We start from the raw sequence: 14,683 nt of genomic DNA on the forward strand, positions 1-14,683 counted from the left end.
AGCTGCTAACAATTGGCTACAATCTTCATTCAACAGATCATTTAATTCTATTCTATTCCCTATTTGGCTCTGTTTTTTTGTGTTTTCAGAAAAACTGACGATATCATATTTCTTTATTTGAAACTTTTGACTTTAAAAACCCTTTATTCTAAACTGCTCCATGTTGCCACCTCACCAGCGCATTCCCGTTCCAAAGCAATTTGCTTTGTCTTTGCCTTTTTCTTTGCGTGGCATTTGATTGCCGCAATCATGAAATCAACCTTTTAAGCGAGAGCGTGCGGGGGCCGAGGCCCGGGGTTTGATTGAACAAGAAACAAACAAGGCCTCCCGTCGCCGATACCAAGAAATGATCTTTTTACGAGTTAGACCATCAAGACGGCGCCATTAAGTGCTTTCTGCGTCCATTTCGCCTCGGCCCCCGACTAGCCGAAATTAGTGATACATGTGCACCCACCGCCAACGGCACCCCTCCCCCTCGCCTCACCCTCAGCAATTCATTACAGCCTCGTGTTTTTTTCTGACAGCGAAATAATGAAGGATATTGGACAGCAAGAAATGAAGCCCGTGCTGTCATGCAGCTGCGGGGAACATCAAGGCGAGGCGCGTGGCAGCCGACGCATCAACAGATAACCCGCCTCACACTTGGCATTTACTTTGCCGCCGCATCACATAACACAACAAGGCCCATTTCATCCGCCCGCCTGATTGATACGCTTTCTTCTTCCTCCTCCCCGCCAATCCATTTGTGCGTGTGCTTCCAGTGTGATAGCTGCAGCAGCAAAGAAGAAGTTGTCAGAGCCCCCCCGCGGCTCACCCCGGCACACTTGTTTACCGCCGAGGATGAGGTGCGTGATGAAAGGCAGCCTCCTCCGAGAAAATTGGCTGTCGACAGTCACCGCATTTGCCTCGCCGGAGTTGATAAGTGTAGCGTTTCCTTCCTCATCACACCTGTCTTTATTGCACCAGCCCCGGCCCGGCTGACAGCAGCCCCCTCTCTGATCCGGCAGGAGCACACACGTCCCACAGCTCATCATTTTTTTTTTTTTTTGGGCCGCTAGCGGGAAACGCGCGGTGCCGCAGTTTCGGAAGCGGCGAGATTCGTCTGACTCATATTTCCACGCGGAGCCGCAAGCTGCTGGGTGGAATCAATCTCGGGATCCTTAAGACCACCACAATTGGCCCGAGACCTTGCTGTGTCGGATGCTCAGCCGCGCTTGCTAACAAACTCTGAAAATCGAATGTGAGCTGCCCTCCTCGAGATCTCCTCCAGCTAGAAGGAGCTTTCTCGGCCTTATTTTTGAAAAATCGATAGGTCACAAGTGATTGATTAGCTGCTCCACTGTTGCACTAGCTCTTAACTTTCTCATGTCAAACAAAAGTCTTTAAATACCTCTGCAGTCAGCAGTGTTCAATAAAAACACTTCCACTCAGCAGCTGCCAGTCAACTAAACCATCAGGATGGAAAAGGGGTTCGACATTATTAGAACGAGTAGAAATAACCCCGCAGTGCCTACCAGGTGGCAATGTCACAAATGTTAGGGTTAGGGTTAGGGTTAACCCAAAAAATCGATACGGCAATATATCGTTGCGGGACTCATTACAATACGCGTATCGATACGCAGGCGTCAGAATTGCTCATTAACTTTAAATAGGCAGTTAACGGTTAGCCTTTGCAGCTTGCATTGTACCTAAACAATAAAAACCAGCTGCGTCTTTGAAGTTATTTGCCTTCAATTAATGCAAAAATAGCTCACCAGTGATTGGACACTGTGTCTTGCCAAGAAAAATGAAAGCAGAGGAAGAATATCAACATTTATTTACTGATAAACTTAACATGGCACGTGTCCTTAATGTACCAATTTTTGTATATTTTGTTTAAAAACGAAATAGAATGTCTTACATGGAAAAACATGCTGTTTTTATTTGCCCAAATATTTCAATTAAGCATATTTTAGAGCTGTAACTTTAATAGTTTGATATTTTTGCTTTCATGACAGACCACCAGATACAGTGCTGATCATTGCAAATGGTCAGGGGTACTTGTTAAATCACATTTAAGCTTTAAGTAAAAGCCGGTTTGACTTCATTAGGAAACGATGATTCTTTGCACCAAAAACAATGACAGGTTGTAATATGAGGCATTTCCCACAACTTATCATCTGGGCACGGATCAGAAGTTCTCTTTAGATTTACCCTTGGTGTCTTTACCATGTTTGATTTTGTTTGGATCTTATCTCAGGGTAGATATATCTAAGTGACAGTTTATTGAGTTCAGTTACTTGGTCTAATCCTTACAAACAAACTGAACCAAAGTTACTTCCTGTCTCATTAGACCATGAAAGTAACTTTTGGTGTCTCTACCAGGTTCGTCTTCTTAGTCTCATGGGACCACCCAAGGATTGCCGAGGATTGGGTTGGGTCTCGATCTGAGTACTATAGCTAAATTTGACTTGGTTCGTGTCTCATGAGAGACAGAGGTAACGGCATGTTTTTAATAGGTTCGTCTGTTTCTGGTGTGAGGGTGGATCTTGAGGCGATTGCTAAATCTATTCAAATATGGCTCCTGGAGCAAAATAACTTGAAGATAACTTTGTTAGAAGAAGCAACATGCCATAGTAGTTAAGTTCGGGACACTGCTTGAACTCAATGAGTCCATCACTTAGTAGCTAATTATCTTTGTTGGCTCCACAACGCTGATAGTTAATAAATAAGCCCGACAAGACTTTTACTTGTAACTAGTTTCGACCTGATGAAAACGATGCTCAAAAGACTTAGCAAGATTTCTTTAGCAACGGATAGCGTTGTCAGTCCATTCCTCTTTCAGCCAATCAAAGCCCTCGGCATGGAGTCGGAGCCTTCAGTAATATTAGATTGCACCCAATCTACTGGCACACATTACCTTGCCGACGTACTGATGATCATTTCCTGTGTATTCCTCCATCAGAAAGAATTGATTCCACATCCATCCCCGCTTGGAGCGCTGCAGAATCCTGCCGTCGCTCTCTGGCATTGCAAACACATTCCCAGTATTCCCAGGCGCGAGAGGCAGAGCTTTGGCGGGCCACAGCGTGCACAGCATCAGGACCAGCCGGCCGATGAGCATGGTATCCGAGGCAGCGGGGCGGGGGGGGAGAGACACTTCTGGAACGACGACTTGGGAATTACGGTGAGGAACGAGTGACTTGATGACGGCTGCAAGGTAGCGTGAGCACAACACACATTGTATTCCTCACGGTGATCCCAAACACCAGACGCCTGCGGGAAAAAAAAACAACAAACTTGAGTTACAAACGCGTGTAGATGTTATCGAGTAGGAGAATACACGATATCGGCCCTCGGTTTACATCTCTGACATTTCAAGGTTACGGACCACGCAATGAACTTCACACTCAGATAGCATCATATTGATTTTTTTGTTTTGTTTTATATTTGTGGCCTAGAAATGTTTTGCATGAAGATATTTATTGTCATTTTGACTTTACTACAGCATCATCTTAGATCAGTGTGTATGAGGTATGTTTCAGAAAATGTGGATTATGTGGCCCATTCATCTTGGGAGTTATGCTCCAGACACACCTGCTCCATATTCATTCATATTATATATATTAGGGCTGGGAATCTTTGACTGTCTCACGATTCGATTACCATTTTTGGGTCTACAATTCAATTCAGAATCGATTCAAAATTCTTTGATTGACAAACGATTTCTGCTTCACTTTTATAGAAATGCACAATATTGTCACGATCTATTCCAGTCTGCTTTGCAAGACAAAATGACAAATAGAGACAAAGTGTCTTTTTTTTATTTTTTTTTTAAGCATTCATTAATTTTGTATTCTAAGTGCCTTTTTCCACAAAAACAGCATGTGGGCTACAACTGCCTTTTCCCCTTCTTCTTCATTACTAATTTAAATAAAATCGATTTTTGGATATTAAATATCGATTCGAGTCGATTAATAAATGAGAATCTCGATTCTTTTATGAATCGATTTTTTGGCACACACACCCCTAATGCATATCCATCCATCCATCTATTTTCTTAACCGCTTGGTCCTCACAGGAGTCGCGGGGGTGCTGGAGCCTATCGAAGCTGGCTTCAGGCAGTAGGCGGGGTACACCCAGCCAATCGCCATATATATATATATCCAAATATTTTTTGTCATAGTGTCTTTTTCTGCAATATTACTCAGGCTGATTTGCTTATGATTCTACGATTTTGATTCTAATATAGAAAGTCCATTTTACATACACTTTTTTTTTTTTAACATGTTGTAAATACAGTATATTTGAACACACAAGCGAGACAACTGTTAAATGCACACCTGTAGACAATCAAAACTGAGGTATTCATTTAGCAAAATCTATTGTTGTAGTCAGTATGGTAACTTTAAAAAAAAAAAAAAAAAAAAAAAAAAAAAGACTTGCTGAGAACGAGTCCAAAGTGTAACATGCTTCTCTCCCAAAGTCAGCTGGGATAGACTCCAGCTCACTCGTGACTCTGAGGTTGTGCACTATTAAAAAATGGATGGATTAATTCATTGTTCTAGTTTGTAGTAGTTAGAACTGCATTGCAGTTTAACAAGAGCAAATAGGTTCCTCACATTTTTGAGAGTATGTACCTACACTTAATGAGTTGTTGTTGCTGAATTGCAAATATCATTAAGCGTGACAGAAAAAGTCATTTCCATGTAAAATAATGTCTTATTAATGCAGCAATTTCCCGTCTTGTGTAAATTCATCAACAAGGTTAATTATGTGTTGCCGCGGCTCGCGGAATACAACCCAATCCAAGAAGGCGCCTTCCCATCAATACCTTGCATGTCGAGTCAGACGCATTCATCAGACATGATGCTTGTATTTACTTAGCAAAGTCAACCACGCTCGTCTAATGCGTCCCCAGATGCGAAGCGGGCCTGCGAGCAGATGAGTGACGGGCCTAATTCATCCGTCTGTGAGTTTAGTTTGGTTTCTTGGCCTCAAACTATCCCACTGCAGCTCCTCTGTCAGCAACTCTGAGATTAATCGTGTCGCTCACTGGTGGAATTTTCAAGCTAATTTGGTCTTGCGTTCATTACTTTCAGTCAATCCCTTCGATTCCTTTTTCGCTCCTTTGACGCTACGATGCAATCCAAGACAAATGACCCTGTCCGACTTATGAGAAGTATTTCCTAATATTGGCACTCTTCTTCCTCTCTGAACCCCACCAGGACTTGGACCTGATAGGTAATTTGGCCGCACTTGAATAATTAATGGTCTTTTAGGAAGTTAATTGTAATAAATCTCTCTTTCTAAAAGAGCCCATTAAGTATGTTCCCCACATCTCCAGACCACAGTACTTCAGGGCTGCTCACTAGTCTGTGACTTAAGCTCTTCAGTGAGGACTCAAAAGGTCAATGGACCACTTGGCCCACAATTTGAATACCAGGAACACTTTTTAGGACTGCAATCCTTTCCGCTCAGAACCTCCGTAGAATCAACGTATTGGACATGTAACAGTAGCAGTGAATATTTCCAGGATTAATACAGCTGAAGTCTGCCGACATGATCGAGCAGTGGCAATAGCTTTCAACACAGGGAGAACCCTTGGGTGTCGAACTTCACATCCTGGTCACATCTTGCCATAATGCCTTTCATGCAGTTAGGCCAGGAAAATAAAGAGTCCAAATTAACTGCTCATTCGTCGTTGGTACCTTTTACATTCAACCTCTACTTGGGAAAAACTCGACACATTTGTGAAAGCAAGCTTTGGAATAATCCGCATGTGCACATTGAGCTTGACCGGAACCACAAATTCAATCTTGGAGGCTCTGAAAAATATTCATACTGTAGGAAAATGTAAGAATGTGAAGACATCTTAAGAATGGGATGGCATGTTGCCACATTGGGTGACTATTTTTTTCGAATCAGTCCAAAGATGGTTCACATGGAAGTTTTGGGTGTGGGAATAGTCCCACTCATGGCTTCATCCACAATCAGCCTGTGATTGACTGTCAACCAACCCAGGGTATAATCCTGCCTCTGCTGTGACTCTGAACAAGATCATCTGTAGCTGTAGAAAGAATGGAGTAGAACTGATGCCCCTTTTAACAGTTTAAGAAGGGCCAATGGTAGCATTCTGGTTTACAGATCTGAATTGAGTGCAGCTGTCTGAATTGTGACCGTTCTAAGATAGTCTCCAGGATAGATGGTAAAACAAAGAAAGAAAATTTACCAATAAAAAACAGGGTGCAATTCTGCAAAATTCTTAGGACTCTTTCATACTTCTGCTTAACTCTTTGACCACCAAAAACGTTTAATAACGTTTAATAAAATCACAAATGTATGCCTCCATAAACGTTAAGTGACGTCAACTGCTTTTTTTTTGTGTTTTTTTTTGTGAATATATCAGTGGTCAGTGCACCGTCCAAGTGCAGCGCAGCCGGCTCAATGAGTTGTGAAATCAAAAACACCCACTAACTATGGCCAGCAAGATGGCAGCGGTAGCTGCTCGGGCCCTAACTAGAGCTGCGAATTACAATGAAACATGAAGCAATCCGATGAAATAGAACGATTTCAAGGCTGACATGAATCATCAATGCCTTTGTAACATTAAACCTAATTTGTCGGAGCGTCACTAAACAAAAAATATTAGTATCAAAGTCACTGTTGTGGAGAAAATGTATCGTTTCTTTTCAATTTTCGCTCAATGTCACTCAAATGACCTATTTTCAAATGGTGATTACTAAAGAATGGAATAAGGTAGAAACATACTTTTTTTTTTTTAATGAAAGAATGGAATGCGATCTTTCATGTGGTACCCATGTCGTATATGTAGCAAAAGAACACAATATTCTGTTTGCTTCGAAAAATGAGTTCAAAAGCTCGAAATCTGCTGGCATTGGGGGTTGTTTTTTTAATCATGTGTGGCAGTAAAAGAGTTAATTTTAAGGAAGGACCATTCGTAGCATTGTAGTACTACTCCTACAGTATCAGTATCAGACTCATGTCTTATGATTGACGAGACCGGCCTTTCACCTCTCAGAATAGGCTGCAAGCCATGATGTGTCCATGAGCAGGACAAACAATCCCACAGATGGATTGATTTACAGAAGGGAAGTGTAAGGAATTGCCATACGGAGGAGCTGAAATTCTGAGGACTCGTCCTAGTCTAACAAAATGGCATTGGTAATGTGGTGCACGAAACTGACTTGCAAGCAATTGTTAGCTTTAGCCCCTCATGTGACCCTGGCAGGATAAACTGTATACAAATAACAGATGACTGAATATCCAGCAGCAATATGTGAGAATGAAACCGAATTTTAGCAAGGGGTGGAAAGACTCAAATAACTTCCTCGAGTTGAACTTCTGAAGAATCCAGAAGTAGCACACGTACGCGCTTACGTTGTTGAGGTCACCGAGGAGTCTCGATGAGATGGATGGCGATGCGGGTTTGCGAGGTAAACACGTTTCCCGTCGAGAGCTGACATTATCTGCGCGCTGTGGCTTGATGATCCTGTCTCCATTTCTAATTTTATTTTCCCCATTATGTGGACGGGCGAGTGTGACGCACGCCTTCTCCAGATCAGGAAAACGCCGCCTGGCAATTAATCTGGCCTGACGCTTGTTATTGCATTTTCTAATTAACATTCCCGCCCGTCCTTGGGCTTTAATAGCATTCTGGATATGAATCCTTGATGGGGGTGCGCCTATCACGCGTCGGGATTCTTCCAAACACCCTATTAAGGGATGAGCGAGCATGCGGAAGCCTTGCCAGATCCTATAGACTCAAGCTGCATTAACTTATTCAGCCTATTAAAATCAGCGGGAGTATTAAAAAGTTGTTTATGACTAGATTAAGTCAAAGGCAGGAAAAGAAAAACTTGGGATGTGAAGGGACCAAATGAGTGCGAGTGCACTCTTAAAGTAACGTCCCGCGCTTGTTATCCTTAATCTTGTGCTAAAACGCATCCTGGCAGGCACTCGGCTCCGCTCCATTTGTGTAATCTGCAGAATTATACATTCTTGTTTTGCTGAATAAGAAGCTCTTTGATCAGACGTAAACTAGCTGCTCATCACGAGGGGGGGAGAAAGACGCCTCGCCGGGCATTTGTATGCTTCCCGTAATTGAACACGCTCGCTTGCAGCCGCAACGCCAAACTTTAAGACACTAAGCACTTTTAGAAACGTCAGTCAGCAACCGTAGGACGAGGGAATTATTACGCCACTCGCCAGCCACAAAATGGGGTGCGCCAGAATCTGCAAATTTGGCCATTACAGAGATAGTAAAGCTCAGTTTGAACTAGATGAAGCCTTTTCTGGAGAAACCGCATGTGAATGCTGAAAAGTTAAATGAATAAAAGCATACTGAATGAGGTCAAATGTTGAAAAATATGTTAAATGGTATGTAATGATCTGGAATGGCATTGATATTGAAAAATGTTTAATGTTCTTGAAAAGTAGTGGTGAAAAATACATGCATTGCATGATGGGGAATGCAATAAAATATTTCATTATATGGAATTAGGTGAAATGAGACAACAGGTGAGTAAAAAATATTGAATTTTTGTGACGTGGGAATTGTGGGAATGTTGAAAATCATTCCCAAGGTGAACGGAATCAGCTGAACATTTTGAATGTAGAATGGGAAATTGTACAATGTTGAATGTTAGGAATGAGAAAAATAATAGCCGGCGATGCACGAATTTTTGGAACGTGTTGAAGTTGGAATGGTTTGAATCGGTCAAGAAATGCAGACGTAGTTAAAGGACAAAACACGGCAGAATAATAAAAATAAAAGATCTAAAAACATGTGCTTCCAACATTCACACAATTACAGCTGTCGGATTTATAAATATGTTTATTATAGTGGTTTAAAAAAAAAAAAAAAAAAAAAAAACTAGTATCATTAGATTGGCAAGTGTTGTGTTAACAAAAATCATGATCAAAGCAAAATGTATTTACTATTTGGATCAATATTTTATTAATTGAGGAATATTCCCATTGTGAAATTCCAGTACACGCTAGGATTGTATATAACTAATATTAGGTAATTAAATATACACAAGGTCATATGATCAGTTGAATATATAGATAGAATACTTATCACAAGACAATGAACATCTCAATCTTGTCATTGGATCTGTCAGAGCGTACCCAACATTGTAGCCAGAGAGTGAATGAATTTCCAATCAAACTGAACATTTTCCTCTAGAACCATCTAGAATCAAGTAGAACACGCCCACACGTATCACATACATGTTGTAAAATCAATATCACTGCCTTTTGAGCTCAATACATTGGACAGGCTCAAAATGCATACAAAACATACGGAAATGAATCCTTATCCTAAAGTAAAGAAAATCCACCATGTTTAGACTCGCACTATTAACCCATAGTCCAATTTCACCTTTTTATAACCATCATAAATACATCACATGTACATGAATTATGATACATTAACAGTGTTAACTCCTCCAGAGATGCTTATAGCTGCTTAATAAACGATTAACAATCCGGCATAATTAGCTATTATAGTGGAGAACAGCCTCATTAAGCAGTAATTAGCCCTAAAAACAGCACTGTGTTCTTCCCCGGTGATCATTACCAGGAAGTCTTTGAGTTAAATATTCCAAATTTTGAACTCGGCGTTGCATCCGAGGATCGGCTGGAACATGTGAGTAACGTTGCGAAAGACGCCCTTTAAAGGCTGCCAGCGAACTCTTTAATTGATTATGCCATGAAAGTTAAGTGTGCACTTTATGGTTTATGAATGCTAATAAATTGTCCAGAGTGCGTTAGTGTGTGAGCGGACGATTTACTCCGTGAACGGCATATGAAGTAGAAAAAAAAAAAAAGATGCATAATTCCAGATGCCGTGTGTTCATTATTATACATGAAAGCTAATTAATTCAGGGAGGATCTTAGAATTAAAATGCATCTTGCTTGATGTTTCATGCACTCAACAGCAACTAGCTGACCTTCACTGAGGCCCCCCAAAATCCTTCATTTGGAAGGCTGTAATTTGCATTTAGGCCGCCAAAATTTGGAAATATTAAAAGATGTTGAGACAAAAAATAAAAAATATTGATATACGCCAGTATTTGTTCTATTGGTCCATGACCAAAAAAAATAAAATAAAATAAGTCGCCTTAGTGTCTCGTATGCACATAATTAAAAAGGAATTGAAAGGTACCATATAAAAGGTTTAATCGTATGTAAGACTACAAAAAGCGAGCGAAAATGAAAACTTCTCATCTCACAACGTATTTATGACAATCTTGTATATATAATAAAACAATAATAATAATCATGCTCGTTGTTACACGTATGACATTATGGGCAAAAGAAAAACCATAAACCTCTTGTGTCTGATATTGACTAAATACATCAGAAAGATCTTAATAATTTGTGGTGTAAAGCAAACAACCGTCTTGTTCATGTCCTAAATTGGCACGTCTGTAAAAGTAAATTATGGGCAGAAACGTAACGTTCTTATAACTAACAATTGTCAACTTTGTTCTAAAATAAAATACAGCAGCGAGCGTAACGCAAATGGTGGAAGACAATCAAGTGACCTTTACACATTTCATCATGTCAGAAATGAAAATGCTTGCTTGCACGGAGGCTACTGTACATGTGTAAAACTACATCATGAGAAAAATGGATATCCTTGTATTACATTGGTTAACACCATAAAAATAAAAAATAAAATAAAATAAATAAATAAAAATACATGGCAGCCTAACATAACCAACAATAGAAACCAATTAATCAAGTCGTACGTACATACACGTGTTACACAGGTTTTGTCCTAAAATTTAAGATCGCAATGTAACTTGTTACTCAAATCAATCATGTGATGATGTCATAAGCAAGCACGTATTAAACGCATGAAAATGATGGTCAAAAATCAGCTCAACTTGTGAACAAAAACCTAACTAAGGCACGGTTAATTCATGAGTGGCGTGTTTTTAAGTGATTGGTGCAGTCAGTGCACAGAAGGGCTTGGTGAAGGACCACCTAAGTAGAAATCCAGCATGATGAGGGAGGATGCGGCTCCTCTTCTCCACTTGGTGGAGCCCTCGACCTTCCGACGTCTTCCTCAGCCCTCCCTCGGCCGGGCTGCAAAGGCAGCGAGGCTGCTTGGCCGACTGCCGCCTCCGCCGGCGCTCACTGAGCCGTGCAAGTGTTTCCAAAGCGATATTGTGACACCGAGCACGCTTCCTTGTTGAGACCCACAAAAAAAAACTAAAAATCCACTACACTTATTAGAAGAAAAAGCTGCACTTGTTCCTCCTGGAAAGATGCATCATCCTTCTTCCTCTGCAAGGAAGATTTTTCATGGAAGATGAGTGAGTGACAGGCTTTTCTGAGAGATATTCACGTGCATGCCGCTGTTAGTTGGCTTATTGAAACTGATGCGTGTCACTTTGGCCAGTGCGGAGGTAAGTCGGGGTGATCTTGTGGCGGTACAATCACACCATCACAGATAACCAACAACCGTACAAACTAAGCCATTCAACCTGTGCAGCATGCAAAGTTAGTCAAAGAGAGACTCATCCAGTCATTTGTTTCCAATCTGCCGGAGTCGATCCCATGTGACTTAAGGCAGATTGGGCTACAAGCCAGACTGATTGCCCATCAATCTCCGGGCACGGAAAGAGACGGACGACCATTCACATAGTGGCCAAGTACGAACGGAGCCCAAACCAGCTGACCGTTACCGTACCGTTACACCATCCAGTCTGAGACCATCCCGCTTATTCTTTTCCGGCTCGCAGGGAACTTGAGCCTATCCCAGCTGACCCTGGGAAGAAGGCAGACTACACCCCGGACTGGTCGCCAGTCAATCACAAGGCACATGAAGAAGAAGACAAACAATCACTGAACTGAAACTCCCTGCACCGAAGTCAGGCGAGCGCACCATGGTGGTCACAATTTCAAATTCTATATTACTTCATATTTCTGCTATCTGCGAGCTCTTCTGAAGTTGCGTTCCTGCAACGATGCAAGGATGGGAACGATTCAGCGTCAGCAAAAAACGAACAACAAGTCTAGGTCTTACTTGTGTAGCCTGCCTTAGGGATGAGGCGATGCTTCTCCTGCTCCTCAGCGATGCTTAGCAGCCGAGCATCTGACTCCCGCCGGCAGCAACGACATTCCAAGACTGACAACGGCTCAGCTGCCGGGAGCGTGTGCACCGGAGTGTTTGTGTGTATGGATGTGTGCACAGTGAAAAAGAGAGAGGCAGCGAGAGAGAGAGTGAGTTCCTTGTGCGCTGATCCTCCCTCCCTCACTGTGGCCTCTCTCCCTTTTCCCCCCTCCCTTGTACTTTCTTCTCTTCCCCCCCTCCTTCTGTCTTTCTGTATAGTGGCGCATCACTTTTGGCTCTAGATGTCACAGAGGCTGAAGCCGAGGCGACTTTGCTCCTGATTGGCTGCCATTCACTAGTTGGCGATAAAGAAAAGCAAACGGGGGGTGGGAGTAAAGAAAGCACAGAGAGGGAGGGCGGGAAGGAAGAGGTGGAGGTGGGGAGCAGAGCGGAACATGGTGGCATATATGCCAGGGAGCAGCGATGGAGTAAAGGTTTGGATCAGCCCTTCTGCATCCAAGTGATTTCTTGGAATTGGTTGAATCAGTTGTAGCTGTGTCCATTTCTGTCTCTCTTGGTCCATCCCCCTACCACAGCCTGAGAAACTGCTTCCTTGGCCTCTGATGATTCACAAGCAACACTCAGAACCGCGACCAAAACTTTCTGTTGTCTCTGCTGTCTCTGTCACAAGACTCGGCAATTTGAGGTGTGTTATGGCCCATTGACCTTTGTTTGACCAAAGCTAAATTGTAGCCCATCCAAGCCACTACTTGTAGACTGAGGGTTCGGGTTAGGGGTTGGTTCTTCCATTGGGAATGAACGTAAATTCCACTGCAGCATAATTCAACCCTCGGTTCCAAATATTGTCCAATCTGGCCCAAGAAGCAAGAATTCCAAATTCCAATTCACGGAGGTCAGGCAAGGGTCTCCGTCGGCCTCCCGTGTCCGACCATGACCCTCTATTCCCGGGTACGAAGTCCCGGTCCCCTGGAGCGCCAATGTCGGATTTATGTTTACCCACGTGGCTGACGAGAGAAAGTCCTGTCAAATATTGGAACAGATTGTTATGGTAGCCTGAGATTGGCTGACAACCAGTTCAGGGTGTACCCCGCCTACTGCTCGAAGCCAGCTGGGATAGGCTCCAGCACCCCCGCGACCCTTGTGAGGAATAAGCGGCCACGAAGATGGATGGATGGATGTGAGGGTAGCTCCAACATTGCTACTGGTTGAACCATGATCTCTAGAAGTCTCTCAAAGTCTACAAGAGAACCTAGGTCTGAATGTCTGGATTATTTCAACGACATGTTAGTTTCAGGCAGTCTTGGATACATTTAAAATAAAATTAGCAAGTCTTGAAGCATGGCGGACTTCACGTGGCAAACATGAGTAGGTGGGATTTCAGCAGGGATGGATGCTTGCATCCGTACAAAGCTCTGACAGACTGATGTGGTCTCGCAAAGTCTAGGTCTCTAAAGCCGTGTGAGCTAATGGGTCTTTTAGTTTTTATTTGCACAATAGTTGGCTCATTCCAGCATGTCATGACTCAGCCTGTCCCCAGGAAGTTTTCCCCAAGACCTGTGATGAGTTGTAGTGGTGCTGTCAGCATTCGTCATTACCAGGGGGACGAGAGAAAAGTCAAATGATTGTGGAGCAATATTTACATTTTGAAATGTGCTGCTGACCTCTGCCTTGACCTTTCAAAGGAAGCGCCTCGGGTAATTCCGGAGGCTCAACGCATTAAAGAGTATGGCGGAAGGGTGGGGTGGGGGGCTCCTCCACATGCTCCAGGTAGATTATGTGGTTTGGTGCCAGTTGAGATTTAATGAGACCCCTGTATGCATGCTAGCTTGTTTTATGGAGAATGGTGTTCCACAGAAGAATACCTGTCTCTCCAAAAATTCACCAAAGGAAGATGAGTTCTGATTCATTTTATTTACATATGCTAAATTCAACAGAGATATGAAATGTAAAAGTCTTGTACTGGAGTATCTCATAAACCCAAGATATGGTCCAGATACCGGAAGGTTTTGTGTGGAGCTTTTGAAAACAGTTTCTTACCAATAGGTGAACTCAATGTCTGCATATCATGCTGAAGCCAATTAACAACCACAGCTGAAGATAGTGCTGAGCTTTCAAAGGAAGGTTTCAAGCCTTAGTTAGGATTTTAATCTACGGTTCCGGTTTTAAGACTAAGTCAGGAATTTTCGGTTAGGGATTCCAACTCGGCTTGGGATGTCAAGACACGCTTGGGATTTTAGATTCGCGTTAGGGTTTGAAATCTGGGCTGGACGCTTGCATCAACGGGCTGCCAGACACCGCCCACTCCTCTCGACACCCTCACAACCCCTCGTCTCATCTGCTTCATTTGACTGAAGGCTGCCGTGTTGGAATCAGCCGTGCGATGAGGAACCCGCTTGGCACTCTTCATCATCTTCTCACATACACTCAGATCCCGGTTGGATGCTTATCGGCGCCACATACACACACACACCCACACGCTCAACTAGCATTTTAAAGAGCTCCTCACTGTCATATGTGATGGTCACGCTCTTGACTGTGAGCCGACTTACACAGCAAACAATCATATGCGCACACATAATATACTGCATACAC

The 14,683-nt window shown here is 42.7% G+C and overlaps 1 protein-coding gene across 1 annotated transcript in view; it reads right to left on the reverse strand.

Annotated features, from left to right (window-relative positions):
- The window catches only part of LOC144009419 (cadherin-10-like), a 38,299-nt gene extending 26,046 nt beyond the window's left edge, over positions 1–12,253 (reverse strand). Inside the window, exons 1-2 of the mRNA XM_077509149.1 lie at positions 12,044–12,253; positions 2,900–3,255 (exon numbers count right to left, since the gene is read on the reverse strand). Of these exons, the coding sequence (XP_077365275.1) occupies positions 2,900–3,103 (204 nt within the window). The 5' untranslated portion in view covers positions 3,104–3,255; positions 12,044–12,253. The remainder of the gene's footprint in view (positions 1–2,899; positions 3,256–12,043) is intronic.
- Positions 12,254–14,683: the final 2,430 nt, after the last annotated feature.

Source organism: Festucalex cinctus, chromosome 20 (genome assembly GCF_051991245.1).
Source record: "Festucalex cinctus isolate MCC-2025b chromosome 20, RoL_Fcin_1.0, whole genome shotgun sequence".
NCBI classification, from domain to species: Eukaryota; Metazoa; Chordata; class Actinopteri; order Syngnathiformes; family Syngnathidae; genus Festucalex; species Festucalex cinctus.